This window comes from Myotis myotis, unplaced genomic scaffold, assembly GCF_014108235.1.
Source record: "Myotis myotis isolate mMyoMyo1 unplaced genomic scaffold, mMyoMyo1.p scaffold_m19_p_11, whole genome shotgun sequence".
In the NCBI taxonomy this organism is placed as follows: Eukaryota; Metazoa; Chordata; class Mammalia; order Chiroptera; family Vespertilionidae; genus Myotis; species Myotis myotis.
The window spans coordinates 25,774,692-25,796,683 of record NW_023416315.1 but is presented as its reverse complement, the minus strand read 5'-3'; the positions used below and the strand labels follow the sequence as shown (position 1 = coordinate 25,796,683).

General features: G+C 38.1%; 1 protein-coding gene across 1 annotated transcript in view; it reads left to right on the top strand.

Moving 5' to 3' along the window:
• The window catches only part of ABCB5 (ATP binding cassette subfamily B member 5), an 80,424-nt gene extending 58,871 nt beyond the window's left edge, over positions 1-21,553 (top strand). The window contains exons 20-27 of the mRNA XM_036326993.1: positions 1,707-1,910; positions 6,233-6,333; positions 7,371-7,511; positions 13,775-13,931; positions 14,459-14,656; positions 16,477-16,683; positions 19,621-19,767; positions 21,356-21,553. Coding sequence (XP_036182886.1) covers positions 1,707-1,910; positions 6,233-6,333; positions 7,371-7,511; positions 13,775-13,931; positions 14,459-14,656; positions 16,477-16,683; positions 19,621-19,767; positions 21,356-21,553 — 1,353 coding nt within the window. The remainder of the gene's footprint in view (positions 1-1,706; positions 1,911-6,232; positions 6,334-7,370; positions 7,512-13,774; positions 13,932-14,458; positions 14,657-16,476; positions 16,684-19,620; positions 19,768-21,355) is intronic.
• The last annotated feature ends 439 nt before the right edge of the window (positions 21,554-21,992 follow it).

Below are 21,992 nucleotides of genomic sequence, written 5' to 3'. Positions count from 1 at the left end.
TAGGGCTGATATGATCTTTTAGAGAAGCAATTTGACACTAGCTACCAAGAATGTAAGAACACATACTGTTTACATATGACTTCAGACTAAGAATTTAACAATAGAAAATAAAATATAAGCACAAAGACTTCACACAAAGGTGCTCATTATATCTTTATCATTAATAGTGAAAACTAGGAAACAACCTAAATATTTTTGAATACTAATTATAATGATTCAGGAAAAAGCTTGTAGTATAATGTAAAGGGATAAAAGCAGGATAGAAAAAGCCACATACATATAATAATCCTAACTTGAATATATATCTATGTCTAGAGGGATGTAAGTTTTAGCATTATCTAAATCTTTTCCAATTGTCATACTTTCATGATCAGAGCAAAATATGTTTTAAAATTTGATTTGAGCCCTGGCCAGGTAGTGCAGTTGCTTAGAGCATAGTCCCAATAGGCCAAGGTTGCAGGTTTGATCCCTGTCAGGGCACCAAAAAAAGAAGGAAAAAAAATGAATTGATATCTTGGTTGATTATAGTTGTGTTTCTATGTAAATAAGGGTCTCATTTTTTTCAGAAGAATTTAACATTTTGTTAATTATGTTTCACATGTCCTATTGAAAGTTGATTCATAAGGTATGTAGTTCCTAGAAAATAGTTGTAAAGATATTTCTATTTAAATTTTTTAAAAATTTCTTTTGTTACCTTGTACCATGATGTTTCCAACTCCTTTTCTACTTTGATATTGTTTCTTTAGACTTTGCATAGTGAGACCAAGTTGTAAAGTGCAGAAAGGGAATGTAAGACATCATATCCAAAGTGTACATTTTAATGAATGTCCTCAATTATTCAACTCCACCATGGCATAGTGGCTAAGGGTGTCAGTCTTCCATCAGTGCAGGGGAGGGCAGGACTGGGGTTATAGCCCACATACCATGAGTGGGCATCCATGTGTGGCAGCAGCCTGATGTGGGAATGCCGAGCCAGAGCAGAGTGAGGCAGATGCCCATGCAGGGCAGAAGCCGCGGCCATGATAGCAGAATGGTTATATACAGAGGGATTGATCACATGAGTCTGTTAAAGAAAACGAGAGCCAGGTTTCTCACTGTTGAAAGGGGGACAACAAATGTTGGAAGGAAGAATGCTGAAAATAACCTTGTGGTGTTGGATTGGAACTGTAGATATTGATGTGAACTCACACATTTCAAAAATATAACTAGAGAAATAAATGTAGATTTCAATGTGTGCATGCATCTGTACACACACACACACACACACACACACACACACACACACACATTCTCTAGTTCTAGCCACTGACATTTCACTAATAATGAGCACAATTTGCACCATATATTGACTTCTAAATCACATACTCCACTAAAAGGAACCAAGACTCCTTGGAGAAGACAAATTCCAGGAGTAGGGACTGGAAAATCTTTTTGTGTCAGAAAGTATTTAAAGCATGATAGGAATATGTCAAAGAACAACAATATTGGACATAAGGTAGATAAATAAAGCATAATGAGTCCATAGCACAGGACATTTTTAAAATATGGGTATTACTTAATCCCTAAATATAAATTCAAAGTTAAAATCTAAGTATAAATCCTAAAAAAGAAAGCCTACCTTGTTTTTCAAGAAACTATAATAGCAATTCTTACAAATTTTAGATTAACTGACTTTTTTTTTTTTTACAAAATATGTCTGATTATAGGCAACAGGTTCGAGGATTGGTGTCTTAACACAAAATGCAACTAACATGGGGCTGTCCATTATTGTGTCCTTCATATATGGATGGGAGATGACACTCTTGATTCTGAGTATTGCTCCAGTACTTGCTCTGACAGGAATGATTGAAACCTCAGCAATGGTTGGATTTGCCAACAAGGATAAACAAGATTTTAAGCATGCTGGAAAGGTAAAACAAAGACTGTTATTATCATCATAACATTTTTTTAAGAGAAAACAATCAGAGCTCCCAACTTTATAATATGCTAGTTTCTTTCCTTGGGAATCTGTAAAGTGGTATATATGTATTGAAATGCACACATACAAGTCAAAGATGGGGTATAGACCTTTTATAGCAATAGGGTACATGATTTAGACCATGAACTCTGGAGTCAAATTGGTTGAATTAGAATCCACATTCTATCACTAACAAATGTGTGATACAAGCAAGTATGTCAACATTTCTGGACTTCAATTTCTTCATCTGTGAAGTGGGAATAATAGTATCCACTCATACATTTTTAAATTACACAAAACACTTAGCATTGTTATATGCAGAACACTTAGAATAGTATCTGGACCCAGCATGTCAAACTCACAGCCTATTTGCATGTGGCCCACAACAAATATTTTGCGGCCTAGCCAATATAACGATATGTAAGAAATATTTTAATAAAAATTTTTAACATAATTTTTACAATATTCTGTTACGTGTAATTATTAATAACAAACTACAAAATTCACTAATGACTGATTACTATAATTGTGTTGCATTCATTTCCCTTACGCACCGCACTGTCTCACCATTTCTCTCCACTAATAATAGCAGCAAATATTTTAGCAGCTGATTGCTATGTCATTAGTCTTGTACTGCAAGCATGTCAAACTCAAAGGCTAACACGGTCCAAATAAACAAGGTTTAAGTTTATGTGGGCCACAAAAAAACAAAAGCTTCAATTTTCATAGAAACGTAGGTTTATTTCGATAGAGACATACTGAACATAAAGGGCTGAAATAAATGAGTAATCATTAACATAAAATAATAGAACATTCTAATAAAAATTAGTATTCTTTCTTGAACATTAACTTACCAGACACAGAATAACTACACAAATTAATAAGTGTAATGCAAATAAACCTATTTTTCTTGTTCTCTGAAAGCGAAATATTTCCTGTTGCGCACACCAAACAAGTCAGTACAAGACTAATGACGTGGCAATCAGCTGCTAAAATATTCGCTGCTAGTATTAGTGGAGAGAAATGGTGTGCCTGCATGTAAGGCGCGTAAGGGAAATGAATGCAACACGATTATAGTAATCAGTCATTAGTGAACATTCTAGTTCGTTATTAATAATTCTGTATAACAGGATATTGTAAAAATTAAGTTATGAAATTTTTATTAAAACGTTTTTTACATACTATTATATTGGCTGGGTCGCAATAATATTTGTTGTGGGCCACATGCACCCGTGGGCTGTGAGTTTGACATGCTTGTTGTACTGACTTGTTTGGTGTGCACAACAGGAAATATTTTACTTTTGGAGAACAAAAAAAATAGATTTATTTGTGTTACGCTTATTAATTTGTGCAGTTATTCAGTGTCTGGTAAGTTAATGTTCAAGAAAAAAATATTAATTTTTATTAAAATGTTCTATTATTTTATATTAATGATTACTCATTTATTTTACCCCTTGTAGTCAGCATGTCTCTATCAAAATAAACCTATGTTTCTATGAAAATTGAAACTTTTGGGTTTTTGCAGCCCAAATAAATTTAAACCTTGTTTATTTGGCCCATATTAGCCTTTGAGTTTGACATGCTTGATGTGGACAGTAAGTATTCAGTAATGTCAGCCATTGTTACTGTTATAATCTCATGGGGGATTGCTAACATGTGATTCCTTATTCTCTGATTACTGAATAATTACATTTTCTTGAACAATTCTGGGTATTTTATTTTTCAAAAGAAAGAAGAAATATAAGATTTATTGTATACAAAGTGGTGCACTTTTTTTAATTGATAGTGACTAAGACAAGGTTTTAGACAAGAACTATTTTTATGCTGATCAAAATGAGCAATTTAATTTCTTGAAAAATGCTTTGATATATTTAAGCTTTCAGGATCAATTATATCCATAAAAATAATAATTATATTGGGGATTGAGGGAAACATTAGTACTGTATCATTACATCTAACAATTGAAAGGGGTGTCATTTGATTTAATCAGGCACCCAAAGTAGGACTCCCTGTCAACCTGTCAAGTGTCCATCCATCTCTACCCACCCATTCTCTCCAGGGGCAGGCAAGGCAGTACATTACTTTCCCAGTTCTTTTTTTCTTTATTCTTTTTTCTTTATCTTTTTTTTCTTTTTTGTTTTTCTATTTTTTTTTTTTTTTATTTTTTTGTGGCCTTCTATCCTACTCTCCTTGACTTTCATTTTGGTACAGGTCCAAAGCCTGCTTCTTATGACTGCCTTTTGGATGATGCATCAGATAAACAAGGAGTCTTATTTTGGCCATCCATCCCCAAGTCTTTAAGCTGTTCTCAAGATATGGTTGCAGAGATCTTTATGACACTGGTAAACATCCTCTGAATATTAAAATGATTTTAATATCACTTATGGTTGCCCAACCAGTGTGGCTCAGTGGTTGAGCATTGACCTATGAACCAGGAGGTCACAGTTCAATTCCTGGTCAGGGCACATGCCCAGGTTGTGGGCTTGATCCCCAGTAGGGGGCATGCAAGAGGCAGCTGATTACTAATTCTCATCATTGATGTTTCTATCTCCCTCTCCCGTCCTCTCTGAAATCAATAAAAATGTATTTATAAAAAAATACATATTACTTACGGTCTGTAAAACTGACTGTGTTGCAGTTGGCACATTATAAATAGCATGAATATTCATGAAGAGGGATGCCAAGCACATGACTCATTGAAATCTGGTTTGTATGACCCTGGGGCTTTTCCACCTTTCTTGTATTAGATAAGGACCTTTGGAATGTATGCTTGGGCAGTACAGACTGAAATACTTACTATATATTTGCCTCAGACATAGTGAAAAGTTGTTTGCTTAACTCTGCCTGTATGCAAATGATCACAACTTCCAAATCAATGGGACCCTAATTAATTATATTTTACTCATCTTAATTTTTATGTCATGAACTTTAGTTGTATCTGTGCCTTTTGACTTGTCCTTTTTATATTATTAGAGTAACCACAGAATATACAATCAATAACTTCAATAAAAAAGGCAGTAGCATATGTAATACTCTTTGCAATACTTTAAGCAATAAAACAAAATTTTTTTTTAAAAGGCAGTAGCTTTCCCAGTACCTTTAAATCAGTCAATTTACCAAACATTAAAACTTCAAAAATGGGCAATAAAACATGTTGCTCCTTCTTTGGTTGCATGTGTAGATTTTGACAAATGTTTTATTTTCAGACTTAAAATGGCCATATTAGTTTTTTTTTAAAGACTATTGTCTAAGGTTCTAAATTGATAATAATCCTTTCTCCATTGTGAAAAATGATCACAGATTTTTAAAAATCATTTCTATTATTTTTCTCAAGGTTTCAGCATTCTTCTCCATTTATCTTGCATACCACAGAACGTTACAAATTGAGGTTTCTTTGAGTTCATTTTGAAATTAATGACAATTTCTAACAAAACATCAAAATTGAGAGTAGAATCCAGGTTTCCTGACTACAGTCCAGAAACCTAGTCTTTTCCTGTAACACAAATTCTCCTTCAAAGACCATTTGGTGTCCACCTAAATCTTGCTCAGTCCCATAGCCCCCTCTGCCAATCTGGAAACAGAATGCAAAAGTAGGAAGGTTCCTTTCCAGTCAACATGTGTTCTCATGTTCCAGAGTGAGTCTAAGTAAAACGTCTCCTCCATTTTGGATCCCACATAATTACTCCTTTTTAAAAACTGTATAAATATGGGAAAGCATTCATTATATTTTAATTAAATATTTTTTTAAGTTCACAGATATCAAAATGAGAAATGACTATAGCTTATAAAGAATTCTGTAGCCATACCCATGTTCCTTTACTGCAATGTTCCTGAGCCTTTTGGTTGCTATTTGCCTTTCTGTGCTAGAATAAAATATTTATTTGATTCTCTCTACTGTCTTCTCCTTGAATTATCTCGTAATTCATAGGGCAGTTCCTTTGCATAATTACATATGAACATAATGCTCACTGATGTTTGATCCTATCCTTCTGCCTATGGAACCAGTTTAATAGAAATTTAGTGAAGATTTGACAGGAACTAAATTTAGGACAGTGGACTAAATCTTTAAAAATTTTCCTTGAGGCTGTTATCCTGAAATGTTATTTTCTAATCTTATTTGGGGGATAGAAAAAAGGAAGCTAAAAAAACTCATTAGGAAAAGTTATTGAGTTGATGTATTCAATATATCCCCTGTATAAATGACTGAAATTCACAACCAGGAGAATTTTACCATTATTAATTTTATTTCTCTCTTTTACTGTCCTATTTTATAAGATAGCAACTGAAGCTGTGGAGAATATACGTACAATAGTATCATTGACAAGAGAAAAAGCTTTTGAGCAAAAGTATGAGGAGACGCTTCAGACTCAGCACAGGTGATTGTAGATCCACACTGACTCCATTAACTATAGTTTGGTCCTGTAAAGCCTGTACTCCTGATGACCCCGGTGATTTGCCTGCCAATCCATTTTCTCTGGAATCTTTCCTAATAATGCCATATCATAATTTCTCATTGGCTTCACCAAGAGGAGACTAAAAGAGGAATCAAAAGCAAGCACTGTTAGAATATGTTTTAGGTCCTCCCACATTGCCATGTGCTTTTACTAAGTGTGTAAAAGCACCTTTTCTTATTTTCCTAAAATATGACTGGAGAAATATATTCAAGGAAAAAAAAAAGTGCTCAGCCTTTTAAATTGAATCTCTAAAATGGTTCATATTTTTAAAACTAATATATACATAATAAACGTGATCACCCCTTTTAATTTTAAACTGGTCATCTTCATCACATTTACTCAGTGATACTTTTTGTATTACTTTATCAGAGAGGTAGTTTTTGTACTCTGTTATGCACATGCTTGTGGTTGGTACTGACCTTTAATTTCACTATTTAATCTCCTCGTGAAAGATTGGGATAGAACATATTTTAAATACTTCTAAACCAAATCTCTTTCATTAACTCTTTCATTAACTGTCCTCTGACAGACTTATCTATTCATTTGAAAGTAAATAGAGGCAATTTGTTATACTGAATTAAGTGTATAGCTATAAGCCCTGGCTGGGTAGCTCAGTTGGCTAGAGCATCATCCCAATACACCAAGGTTGTGGGTCTGATTCCCGGAAAGGGCACATACACGAAGCAACCAATGACTGCATAAATAAGTGGAATAATAAATAAATGTTTCTCTCTCAAATCAGTTTTTTTTTAAATTTTAAATGTATAGCGATAGAGAAAATCATTACATTTTCTGTTTTCTCTATAATAATTTTTAGTAGTTAAAAAATAACTAATTCTTAGAAAAATGTACATCCCCTAAATAACATGTCTAATCTTCTATATTCATTACTCTACATTTATTAAAATGTTCTTGGTATACCTTATGACCCATTACTTAGTAAACTTTGTCCATTTCAGAAATACCCTGAAGAAAGCACAGATCATTGGAATCTGTTATGCATTCAGCCATGCTTTTGTATATTTTGCCTATGCAGTGGGGTTTCGATTTGGAGTCTATTTAATTCAAGCTGGACGAATGACCCCAGAGGGCATGTTCATGTAAGTTGTACAAAAATATAAACCCTGTAAATGAGTCATGTACTTAAATTGACCAGAAATGTGTCTAGTTTATAGCATTATCATTTGAATCATATATGTGGGAAAAGCATGCTGGGGAAACTTTTTAATGTTTTTCTGTTTTTTTATATATGTGAATGTAGACTAGCTGGTAAAATACTGATAGTGATATAATCTGAATTCAGTTCCTAACTAAATTGCTCCTGTTTCAGTTTATTAGAATTTGGGAATGTAGGGAGGGGTAAACTATGCCTTCTGGTCATCCATTCCTCTGGAATCTGTGAGGCTTCATGGAACTCTCAAAGTGGAGATGGTTTTATCAAATACTAGAGGCCCGGTGCATGAAATTCATGCACGGGTAGGGTCCCTAGGCCTGGCTGGTGATCAGGGCCAATCAGGTTCCCCGCCTCCCTGCCTCCTCCTTCCCTCGCTCCCTCAGCGCCCTGCCGCCACCACTGGTCACCCGACATGTTCCACACCACCCCCTGATGGTCAATGCACACCATAGCAAGCAATCAAACTCCCATTCTCCCTGTCAAACTCCCAAGGGGACACTTTGTATATTAGCCTTTTATCTATATATATAAAACCGTAATATGCAAATAGACCAAACAGTGGAACAACCGAACAACCAGTTGCTATGACGTGCACTGACTACCAGGGGGTGCGTGTGGAACATGGTGGGCGTTGGCCGTGGCGGGATGGTAGAGCAGGTGAGTGGGGGTGCCAGACCAAGGCAGGGCACCGGTTGCTGTCATCAGGGCAAGCCCCTTATGATTACTAAAAATTCTTTGCTCCCACATGCCGCGGTCCCACCCAGCTTTCACACTCACTGCCAGCACCAGCCCCGCTTGCACCCACAGCTGGCACCAGAACCACCGCTCACACCTGCTGCTGGCTCCCAGTGCCGGTGCTGATCTCTCGGCGCCATCAGTGGTGCGAGCGGCGGCTGCTGGCCCTGATCACCCCTAAAGGCTTCTCCACCTCCCCCTGCTCCTGAGGAGCAATTGGGGTGGCAGCCACTGCTTGCACCCACTGATGGTGCTGGCCCTGCTCGCACCTGCTGCTGGCACTGGCCCCAGTCACTCTGCGCCGTCAGTGGGTACAAGTGGGGCTGGTGCCATCAGCATGTGAGAACAGTGGTGGTGGGAGCAGGGCTGCCGGCAGACAGGAGACCAGGGGCCATGGCAGGAGGGGCCGGGCGGTGGCGCGGAGGATGGGCCAAGACCCACCCCTGTGCCCACTGCAGCTTCGCGGCCCACAGTTCCTTTCAAGGTGCACGAATTCATGCACTGGGCCCTTAGTGTATATATAGATGACTGTAAATCAGTCTTCCTTCTGTCTCGTACAATCATTTCCCAGGTCTCTGCCAAGTTGCCTCTTTCTCACCATCCAGGCCTCTGCTCCTAAGTGCATTCTTCAGAGAGACTTATGCTGATGGCCCAACGTAGTCCCCTTGCCTCTCCTCATCATCACTCTCTATTCTATTACCATGTTTTATGTATAACACTTACCACTATATAAAATTACCTTTTTTGTTCCTTATTTATTGACTGCTTAGACTGTAAGCTCAGGGAGAGCAGAGCTTAACCTGTTTTGGTCACTAATGACCAAATGTTGCCCTAGAACAGCCGTGGGCAAACTACGGCCCGCAGGCCGGATCCGGCCCGTTTGAAATGAATAAAACTAAAAAAAAAAAAAAAAAAAGACTGTACCCTTTTATGTAATGATGTTTACTTTGAATTTATATTAGTTTACACAAACACTCCATCCATGCTTTTATTCCGGCCCTCCGGTCCAGTTTAAGAACCCATTGTGGCCCTCGAGTCAAAAAGTTTGCCCACCCCTGCCCTAGAACCAAAAACAAAAGCTTGGCACATGGTAGGCACATAATAAATATTTATTGAACGAATGACTAAATCAAAAATAAAAGAGGAAATTTAGACTGCATAATTAAGCAGTCTAGTCATTCCTGGAAATGTGCTTCTAGAGTCAATGTTTTCACATTACTCCTGTTTTTCAGATTCTTCTATTTTTCTTCCCTTCTATATCCACCCGTCTAACACCAGGTACTTTGGTAGCAGGACTGGGTCTAAGTCAAAGACAACTATTTATATAAAAATAGAATGTTTGTAATTGGGAGTCTACTTCTACATACTGAGATTTGTTTAGATTAAAACTAAGTAGAGAATGTTCTTAGTTAAAGGATGATACAACCTTGCCCTGGATGATATAGTTCAGTGGTTAGAGCTTTGGCTGAGTGCCCCAGTTGCCAATTGATGTATCTCTATTGATACATCTTTGTCTCTGTTTCCCTCTCTCTCTTCTCTCCTTTCTCTCTCTCTCCCCCCTCCCTCCCTCCCTCCCTCTTTCCTCCCCCCCTCCTCCTCCTCTCCTCCTCCTCCTCCTCCTCCTACTCCCTAGGGCTCTCCCTCTCCCCCTCCTGCCACTCTCTCTAAAAAAAAAAAAAAAAAAAAAAAAAAATCAATGGAAAAAATATCCTCGGGTGAGGATTAACAGAAAAAATAATCATACCACCTCAACATCATGCTGATCGCTATCATGCCTGCAAGTGAAATCAGGCAGGATGTTTCTTGAAAAGGGCCTATGAAGATGGCAACCATTCTGTTCATATGATAATCACGATAACACCAAACCTTACTCAAGTATTAAGGATTTTTCATGCATTATCTGACTAGTCTTCTCAATTACCTTGTGAAATGTTATAATGTCCATTTTACAGATGGAGAAAATTAAGACTCAAGAAGGAAATTACCTAACTTGCCCAAAGTCACTTAATCAGCAAGTGGCAGAGCACAGACTTTAGTTCATGATTCAACATGGCAGAGGCTTTGCTTGGTAGACATTTTTTATTATTATCATCATTATGATTACTATTGTTACTAATTCTGTAGACAGTTTTGCATAGAATCTTTCTGTAAACTTATATTTTTAAAAACTTCTTGCTTAGTTTTCTGAACATTTGAATATCTAGGACTGGACTGATTCTTAACATAAATGGAACAAGTAACTTGTTTAATGTTATTTTATGACCCTAAAATAGAAGGGAATCAAAAGGCCCCAATACAAAAATTTCTCCTTCTTCTGGTGGACCACATTCCATGAATTCCTTTCATTAAATTCATAAAAAGGTTTATTTCTGGAGACAAGCATTGTAGCTCTCAGAATATATACAGAATGTTCACATAAGAGTAATGATTAATGAACACTATCACACTGGTATTTCCCAGTGTCCTGAGGAAAGAAACAGGGGGCTATCTGAGCTAAGGCAACTCATATCACATTTTGAGTTTCAGACAACCAGGCTACAGACGAAATAAGGATACCCATACATTTATAGTATGGGCAAAGGAGAGAGTCTCTGGGAAATATGGGTACATGGCTGTGCAAAAAAATGTGAACAGATGAGGTTTGTCTTCAACATCAAAGTCTCCAATCTTCTTAGAAACCTAATGTAGCCCCCAACTACCATGAATATGTCACAAGTGTCTTGTTAGATACACTAAATTACACCTGGCCTATTAGACTGTGCCTTCCAGAATCTAGGGTGATAGACAGCTTTCTATCTAATCAACTAAATGAATGGAAGAGATTACAAAGCAACTCCCTCCTACTAGAATCCTCCTTAAGTAAAAAGAACTTTGTGTCATTCTCTAAATCAACAGTGTCCTAACTCACCAATCATGGAGCTGATTAAAATGCAGTCATCTGAAGCTCCCCCCACAAATCTAACCTAGATATTTGTAGATCTGGTATAGGGCCAGGAATCTACATTTTACCAAATATTCCAGATTATTCTGAGGCACAGAATCTGAGGGTCACACTTTCTTTAAGAAATAGGGGTATGGGACCCTAGCCAGTTTGGCTCAGTAGATAGAGTGTCAGCCTGTGGACTGAAGGGTCCCTGGTTCAATTCCAGTCAAGGGCACATGCCTTGGTTGTGGGCCCTATCCCCATTGTGGGGCATGCAGGAGGAGGTGATCAATGATTCTCTCTCATCATTGATGTTTCTATCTCTCTCTCCCTATCCCATCCTCTCTGAAATCAATAAAAATATATTTTAAAAACATTTTTTAAAGAAAGAAATAGGCCCTAACCAGTTTGGCTGAGTGGATAGAGCGTCGGCCTGCGGACTGAAAGGTCCCAGGTTCAATTCCAGTCAAGGGCATGTACCTTGGTTGTGGGCACATCCCCAGTATGCAGGAGGCAACTGATCGATGTTTCTCTCTCATCGGTGTTTCTAACTCTCTATCCCTCTCCCTTCCTCTCTGTAAAATATCAATTATATATTAAAAAAAAAAAAGTTACAGGATAGCGCACCAAAAAAAAAAAAAAAAAAGAAAGAAAGAAAGAAATAGGGGTATGGGGACTGAATCCCAGCCTGCTCTCCATAGTTGCTTAAAACCTTAGGGTTTTCTTTTGGCCACTACCAGAAACCTCCTATAATTATATAAAAATTGGGGAAGTCATATTCTAGTTTATTGTTAAATATAAAGATGTTTTATTCACCCTATAAAATGAGAATGTATTTTCATGATTTATAGCTATAAGGATGGATAAGTTGTCTCTCTTTCAGAAATAATAGTGTGCCTTAAAGGGAGATGCATAAAGGGAGTTTTAACAGCAGAATCCCTTGATGTGCTCATAATATGTTTATCAGCATGGCTAATATCAGCCTTAACTTTGTCCTTGAAAAAAAAAAAAAAAAAAAAGGTGGGGCAACATACATTTTCTATGGTAGAAGCTCTCTTTATCTCTGTTGTTATAGAAGTTTCTCTCAGACGAGCATTTTTTAAAAGGTGATTCCATTTTCACTCTGCTGCCTTGGCAACAAATGCACAGGCATTTAGACAATCTCTTGTTTAGGTTCTCATACACATATATGTTTAGTAAAACTCTCCCCTCTGCCTCTGTTAGGCCAGGTAACACTTTTGACTCACTTCCTTATAATTGTGCACACTTTGAAAAATACAAAATAATTTTCTCCTCTCTGATTTTTAGTTTCTAGCTGACTTGCCCTTTGCAATATAGTTTAGAAACCATTATTGCCTAGCAGAGGTTTCTGTAACTCTTCATACCCCCACTACTGAGCTTTCCTCTCTGTTTCTCCTTTGCTATACGTATTAGCAGGAAGCTAAGTAGAGCACATGGCTAAGAAAGAATCAAGGCCAAGACAGCCTTCAGTATAGTAAGAATAAAAGCCACAGCTTTGAAAACTGCCTGAGAGACAGAGCCAGGCCGCTTTCGTATTGTGGCCTCGTCCTCCAAAAATCCAAGTGCAGTTCCTGACAGGAAATCATATAAGACTTTGAATAGTCAAAGTCTTTACTGACCCAAACAGGCAGGTTTTCAATAAATATTGATAGTTGGTTGACAGCTTGAAATAATAAGGGGTAAAGATGCAAGCGAGGCCTTCACCACCATCTTTGCTCTGCTAGGCTGGGAAGCCCTGGAAGAACTGTGAGTTATCATTGCAATCAGGAAAGCAACCTTAGTTAGCTAAAACCAGGAGAACAGGAAGGCCTTTTTTTAGTGTTCACTGCAATGGCAGCCACCCAACTCCTGCCCTCCCCAGAGATAATCCAGAGGAGAGGAGGACAAGGTAAGAAGTCTAAATAGAGGGATCAATGGCTGAAGGGATGTAAAGGAGACAAACCAAGGGAGATTTGATATTCAGGGCCTTCTGAAGATGCTAATATGGGAAACGAGTGATAACAAACTCCAACACGCAGACATTTAGAGTTCAGGCCAGCTTTCCATTCCAAACAGCACCATGTAAGGGAAAACAATGAACAAGGAAGTTCAAGTTCCAGTCCTACAGTTTCACAGTTATGTGACCCTAGGCAAATGGCTCGATTTCTTTAGGCTAGAGTCTCTTCATTTGTTAAAAAGTTATATGAGTTCCTGCCCTCCTTATCTCCTAGGTGATCAGATGGCATCACTTATATGAAAACATTCACTAGTTAGGGCCTATGATCTGTGTCTCTTATCTGGAAGAGAAACTTTTAAGATTACCTGAACTTCAAAGGTTATTGTGGTGTACAAAGCAAGGGACAATAACTATGTGGTAGAAAATTACAAAAAAGATCATTATTGGGCCTCCAGCATTAGTGGTGTTGTCTGGGTCAAAAGGTGATATTCCTGTGCCTGCTTTTTCCTTTACTTTTAGAGCTCCATTGTTTGAAATGAACCTAACTAGATTCAAATGCTTTGTCTTTTGATAGAGTTTTTACTGCAGTTGCATACGGAGCTATGGCCATTGGAGAAACACTTGCTTTGGCGCCTGAATATTCGAGAGCCAAATCCGGGGCTGCACATCTGTTTGCTTTATTGGAAAAGAAACCAACTATAGAAAGCTATAGTCAAGAAGGGAAAAAACCAGTAAGCACAACTGTGATTTTAAATGTCCACTTATTGTTCATTGTCCATATTAAGCGAACCAGGGGTGGGCAAACTTTTTGACTCGAGGGCCACAATGGGTTCTTAAACTGGACCGGAGGGCCGGAACAAAAGCATGGATAGAGTGTTTGTGTGAACTAATATAACTTCAAAGTAAACATCATTACATAAAAGGGTACGGTTTTTTGTTTTTTTAGTTTTATTCATTTCAAACGGGCCAGATCCGGCCCGCGGGCAGTAGTTTGCCCACGGCTGCCTCTAGACTGGACTGTGTCTGGGTAGTGAAGATGAAGGAAACCTGAAGTCCAGTAGTGAAGACAACAAGAAGCGCAGATATAAAAATCTAAACAATAGTAACAGAAACCAGTGTGCAGTCCGCAGCTCCACAGAGAGGAATATGATGTTTAAAATTAAAGTAGTGTGGAAACATGCTCAGTTTTCAGAAGGTGCTAAGTCAATGTGCTATAATGTGTTACAACTTTTCTAAACACTGCCAACTCTCTTCACAGGACATATGTGAAGGGAATATAGAGTTTCGGGAAGTCTCTTTCTTCTATCCATGTCGCCCAGATGTTCTCATCCTCCGTGGCTTATCCCTCAGTATTGAGAAAGGGAAGACAGTAGCATTTGTTGGGAGCAGTGGCTGTGGGAAAAGCACTTCTGTCCAACTTCTGCAGAGGTTTTATGATCCCATTAGAGGACAAATAGTAAGACTTAATTTAAATACAACTTACCTGGGGATTAATGGTGCTATTCTTAAACGTTCTCTCGGGCTTAAGTATCTCCACTGGTTTGGGTAGGGCAAACAGTACAGTAGTGAAAAGAAAGAAAAAAAAACTATCCCTTAACTAAAAGGACAAGCAAACCAATAACAGGAATGATGGATAGGACTTTGATGCTAAGTGTAAAGACCCAAAGATTCTTCAGCCATTATGGCGGTAGAAATTTTCATCTTATAAGCCATGGAATTCTTTTAAAATACAGGTGTTGGAGGACCTAATATCCATGCCCGGGCTCTTTATTCAGTTCTGGTTTAAGACAGAGGTAATAGTTTCCTCTGCCTCCCTGGCTCAGGCGTTTTGCTGTTCCCACTGACCATCTTCAACCCTTCGACCTCCAATTCCCAAAACTTTGTGCATGATTAGGGCTAATCTGAATCAGTTCTATTAAGTCCTGCAATCTGATCTAAAAAAAAAAAAAAAAATGCAACCTCTCCCTCCTTTGAACTCCAAAGACTGTTTTTCTCACCTGGGACTTTTCTTCCTCACAGTATATTCAGGTTTTCACTAATCCTCTCCCCGCAACCACCACCACATTACACACATACACAAACACAACCTCCTGTTCTGCCTCTTTCTTCTCACAACAAAGCATAAGCCTCTAAAAGTCAGACTTCTATCAGTCCTTATTAGTCCTTATTCTCTTGCAATTTACAGTCTTTTCCCCACCACAGATTCTCAATGACTGTTTGCAAAATGGAATGGCCTAAAATGGCTCCCTTTTTACCAATAATAAGTCCATAATGAGTACTAATATTAGGTACCACTCATCTGTCTGCACATAGCACATGACACGCCCTCCTTTAAAACCCCCAATGGTTTCCCATCACAGTTAGAGTAACCCATAGTCCATAGCATCAATCAAGGTCCTTCATGATCTGGCACCTGCCTGTCTCTCCAAACTCCTTCCCTATCACCCCATCCCCCCGCCCCAGTTCATTGTACACTGTGTGTCTATGTTCTTTAAACTTACTTATGGGTCTTTGATCTTCCATGTTAGAATGTTTTTACTCTTCTTTGCTGGCTCCTTCTCATCATTCATGTCTCATTCTAAATGCTACTTTTAGGTAGGGCTTTTATATAACCCCATAGAAAATAATGCATCCACCCACACTCATCCCACATCCCCACATCCTCATTCTCTCTCCCATTATCTCTTCTTTATGACACTTTCTTTTTCTGGTTTGAGTTCTTTGTTAGTGTGTTTATTGCCTGCCTCTCTCCACCAGAATATAAGGTGCAGGAGGGCAAGAGCTTTGTCTTATTTACCACTATTTCCCTGTGCCTAAAGAGCCCCCTCACAGAGTAGGTTGACTGATGTTATATGGACATATAAGCAAACATGGCTGTGTGCAAAATGACATATTTCTACCTGTGGGCTACTATATCAGTCATACTCTCTTTCTGGGCTTTAATAAAGTGGGGTCCTGTTACGGTGGAGGTTGGTCATTTTCCACATGACTTTAGTACAGAGCAGCAGGCTCTACTCTAGACTCTGGGTAGGTTTCTAGAATATATGGCCATACTTAGAAATGTCAAGTAAGTTTAGGAGTTGGCATTTTAGTCATTTACTCGCTGTCCACTTGTATGAGACATATGATTTATGAGCCTTCCTTGGGTAACATTATATTACTAAATAGCTTGAATGCCTAACCTTCTTGTTATGATTTGTGTGTTTGAATACAGTGAACTGTAACATGATACAGTGTTGGATCTTCACATACCATTCTCCATTCTGGTTTTGGCAGCTATTTGATGGTGTGGATGCAAAGGAATTGAACATACAATGGCTTCGTTCCCAAATAGCAATCGTTTCTCAAGAGCCTGTGCTCTTCAACTGTAGCATTGCTGAGAACATCGCCTATGGTGATAACAGCCGTGTTGTGCCATTAGATGAGATAAAAGAAGTAGCAAGTGCAGCAAATATCCATTCTTTTATTGAGGGTCTCCCTGAGGTAAGAAAATATCTGAAATCTTGAACTTCAAAGCTGCCAAATTAGCCTAAGTAATTCAGTGAGGTTAAATGGTTGTTTTACATGCTCCTTGTGTTATACAATGTATTTATTACCAGCATCTAATGTAAAGTTATATGTAAAAGCAAAGTTTGAAATTTTTATATGACTGTTTTTCCAAGACCAAACTATTTTAATATTCACTGAATTAATATGTATTATTATTCTTCCTCACAGCAACTAGAGAGATCCTTTTAAAACATTAATTTTTATGTTGAAAACAATCCTGGTTGAAAGCTTCTTAATGGTATCCCATAGCACTTACAATAAAGTCCAAATTCCTCATGTGACTGTTGAGGCTTTCTGTGACCTGACCTCTCCAACTCCTTCCTCACCATGTGCTGGCTCTGCTCTAACCACACTGGCCTCTTTTCTGTCTCATGAACACGTCAAATTCTTGCCTACCTCAGGACATTTGCACTTGTTTTTTCTTCAGCTGGGATCTCCCTTCCTCTGGCCTCTTTGCAGAACCAGCTGCTTAACTTTCAAGCTCTTTCAAATGTCACCTTTGTAGACACCTTCCTGGACACCTTATATAACCTTTGGGGATCCAGGAGGGTGAATATCAGGGAGTTGATTTGAAGTGTGCTAAGGGTAATACATCTGTGGTGTATGCCATGCAGATGACCTTTAGGCATTTGGAAATATCAACCTGGAGCATGGGAGATGAGTTGCAACACCACCTTGGTCTTAAGGCTCCTATGAGAAATAGACCACGTGTAGATGCCCCATAGTCCCCACAGTAACATACAGTGACAGCTCAGTGAAGCCACATCATGGCTTCTTGAATAGGACTTTGACCACTGGAACCACCCTGCAATTCCACCCCAGGGCCCCCGGGGATTTTCCAGAATGCAACTGATTTAGGATTAGGTCTTTTTTATGTTCCCACCAGGACCCAAGTAGCTTTAAGCCCCAGGTCCGTATTAAGAAGCCATTGCCCCTTCATCTCATAAAACAGGTGATTTCAGGGCATTCACCATCTCAGTGTTTGCCAGAGAATTGATTTATGTTTTCGGTTTAAACAGGAAAGAATGGAACTCTATGATTCTTCATTAAAGAACAAAACCATCAGTTTAAGTATCTGAAAATGTTTTTGTATATCTACCTTTATATCTACATTTATAATCTGTTCTGCCTATGATAGGCAAAAACAACTGAATTTGATTTTCATCCAATTCATTCTTGAGACTTACATTTTCCTATAATCCAGAGAAGGCCAAAAATGCAAAGTGATTTCTAAGCTAGTCTTGTACCTTCTTCAGCTACATGGAAAAATCCATGTACAATTTAAGTGAGACTAGTTAAAAGAGCTACAACCCCATTATCATTCCCCATTCTCTGTTTTTGGTTTGAGGTTAGATCTCTAATTTAGATGGGGATTTTGCAGTGTGTGGAAATTAATGACACAGTTTTTTTCAGATTACCCTACCCTATAATCCCAAATTTTACAAAATACATTTTAGGAGGAAGGGGTCCAGCCTGCTGGCATTCCCAGATAAAATCTCAGAGGAGATAGTTGAAGTCTGTTTTCTTTGTACAGCATTTCACTTCAGAAAAAACACTTTCACTGAGCTTTAGTAATTCAGACATCCATTGTTTGATATAAAGAAAGCAACTGTGCATTTTAAATTAAAAAAATGAGTTTTGAATGAAGTAGACACATTTGTCATAAGGCTGTGACATAGGCGCTCTCAATACCAGCTTTGCCCCAGTCAGATGTGAATGGAAAGGCAATTGATTCAAGCATCGCCATGGTACCAAGACAAAATGAACAGTATATAATCACATGTTGCATCTTCTCTGTGGTGCAGCTACAGGGTCCACCTTCAGAAGGCTGTACACTTGGACTTGCCTTCCAGTAGAACAGATCCATCCTCCCACTGAGTACCATAGGCGTGCATTTGTTAGATAAATGGCAACCACTACTAGAAAGCAGTGTGAAACCCTGGAGGGAAGAAGAGCCAAAAGGACAATCCAGAAAGCAAGCAGGAGGCTGCTTTCACCAACTGAACTGACCACTCGTGATTTAGCAGACTCCAAAGGCTGCAGGATATGAGAAATTCCCTTTGCCCATCTATAGAGGGAAACACTGGAGAAGGGTAATTCATTAGTAAGTGGGAGAGCTGTGGAAACACTGTGAAGTGCTAAATGTCACTATCAAGATGCCAACCTAACTTATTGCCAGGCAGCACCCTGACACTGAGTACAGCACCCTGGCATCTGAAGAGATATATATGCCTGTAGAGATTTAACAAGAGCTAAAATGAAGGGTCCCAATAATTACCTTGTGTTTAGATACTTTAAATCAGGGGTCCTCAAACTATGGCCCGCGGGCCACATGCAAATACAAATATTGTATTTGTTCCCGTTTTGTTTTTTTACTTCAAAATAAGATATGTGCAGTGTGCATAGGAATTTGTTCATAGTTTTTTTTAAACTATAGTCCGGCCCTCCAACGGTCTGAGGGACAGTGAACTGGCCCCCTGTTTAAAAAGTTTGAGGACTGCTGCTTTAAATCATGTTGACCTGAAAATAGAAGGTAATATAACTTAATGGAAAAAGATTTGTGTGTACTTGGAACTTTTTTTTGCCAATTGTTTTTTCTCTTATGCTTTAATTCAAACAATTCCTTTGTAGGAGCATAATGGCAAAGGTCTGTTGCCTGTGACTAGATTTGATATGTAAATGAAATGGCAGTGTTTATTGCTGGTTTAGCATTCATTTGCAACAAAGCACAAGAATATATTTCCGTACTTGTTGGGACACAAATTTTCCAGAGTAGCAAAATTTGAAATATTTACATGGTTCTCACCCACAGTTGCCATGCTAATTTAAATAACCAAGCCTTACTTTCTTAATTGCATGTTCCTGTAATAGAAATACAACACACAAGTTGGACTGAAAGGAACACAGCTTTCTGGCGGCCAAAAACAAAGACTAGCTATTGCAAGGGCTCTTCTCCGAAAGCCAAAAATTTTATTGTTGGATGAGGCCACTTCATCCCTTGACAATGAGAATGAAAAGGTAACATCCTCTTTTTTCATCTCAGAATATAATATCACATATGAGAGTGACTAATCATGGGAAAAAATAAAGGTCAGTTTAGAGAAAGAAAGGCCTGGAGATAATTGTAGTCATAGAGTCACCAGTTCTAATTATGGTTAGAGGCTGGTGAAGAGATGGAGGAAGTGGGAGGGAGTTGGGACACAGGGCATCTCATGTTCTAGAAAGGTGTTCTCTCTTGAATTTCTCTCATTACCAAAAAGAGGGTCCTGATACTTGAAATGTTTCTCCATTCAAAGAAAAAGCACAAGAAAATTAACTTTTCTATTTTGTTATTAGTCCCATAAAGCCAAACAAATTAATAAGGCAATCTACCTGTGTAACAGAGTGCTCTACACTGCAGTGTGTGAGCCTGCTAGTTACTCCACCTTCTATAATTAGCTTAGTTTGGGAAGAAACAAGGAAGCAAACACATGTGACAGACCCATACTGCAAACTCCTTCAGATGTTTAATTTTGCTATGTCCTTATCCCCTCGTAGTTTCTTGCACCTATTAGGCACTTATTTGTTATATGAACATTGGTCAAATAAGAGATAATCATTAATACAGGGTAAGGCAAAAGTAGGCTTACCGTTGTTCATATGGAAAATAATACAAGAATAAACTGTGTTTCCCATACTCACACCTGTAAACCTATGTTTGTCCTACCTTGTATTTATTGAGTACTCATTATTATATGCTATCATCTCAAGCCTCATAGCAATTCAATGAATTAGATTATTTTATCATCATACTCATTTTACAGATTAGAATACTGAGGCTTAGAAAAGTTAAGTGACTTCCCTAAATTCTAATAGAGGCTGCCTGATCTAAGAACTCATGTGGTTAACCCCACTCAAATGCTGTTTGTAGATTATTATCATTCTTGATTTTTAAGGAGACCGTGTGTGATGAAAGAAAAACTTTTTTTATCAGATACCTAGGCTGTTATCTTGGATTCATCAGTTACTGGCAGTATGACCTTGGTTAAGTGACCAGGGCTTTTCAAATCTCAGTTTATTCATCAGAAAAGTAAAAAATACCCCCACCTTACAGGCTTATTGCAAAGATTTAAATAAGCTATCCATCATTTGCACATTTTATATATTCAACAAATATTGCTTTTTACCCTCCAGTCTCATTTCCTTTACACAGCCTTAGAACCTCTTTGCAGCTAAGATGCTATTTTAGTCAGGAAAGTTTTACAGATAAATTTGACCCCAAAAATATATATATACTATGAGAAGAAAGAAAGTAAATTAAATAATTCTACTTCCATAGAAATACACTTTCTGACTTTGAGTTTGGAACCACTTACTTTTATATACAGATAACCATTTCATTTTTATTTATTGTCACAAAACCTTGTCCAATTAAGTCTTAAAATGTTCATAATTGTTTTTTCTAGATTTCTATTGAGTAGGATGACTATTTCTCAAAGTAGGGCAACTTCCTTGGGAATAAGCAAATAAACCAAGAATGTTATTAGGTTTATTTAATTGGTTTAATTTGGGCGAGTTTATTAACTTCTAACCTGAGCTGGTGATCACAAGTCCTTCTCTCTTCCAGGTGGTTCAGCAGGCCCTTGATCAGGCCAGTAAGGGGAGGACGTGCCTAGTGGTGGCTCACAGACTCTCCACAATACAGAATGCAGATCTGATAGTGGTTCTGCACAATGGAAAAGTAAAGGAGTGGGGAACTCATCAAGAGCTCCTGAGAAACCAAGACATATATTTTAAATTAGTAAATGCACAGTCGGTGCAGTGATGCTACTGGAGTTAGCACATGTTTTGATCTTTGTGTAATGCAAAGAGAGTACTTAGTAATCATGTGGCATGCTTTGATCTCTTTGGCTGTATATATCATATCTAGAATCATGCTCTTCAAGTACAGACATGTTCTGTTTACATACCATCTTCCCTTCAGGTTTGTAAAAGCAAACAAGAATGTTCTAAACTCATCTGAGTGAGACAGTGCCTGTATGCTTCACTTGATAAAAATGCTCTAGCATACTTGCTTGTAAAGCAGCTTCTGCAAAGCAAATCTATTTTCCATTGACTTCTGCATAAAACCGGGATTATGTTCCAAGAGGGAAAATTTATCCAGTTAACTAAGCTGAAAGATTTTAGCAAAGAAAGTGTAAGATGTAGTTGGGCCTGTGGCATTACAGGAAAAAATGACTTTAATTTGGAATTTTCAGCATTTT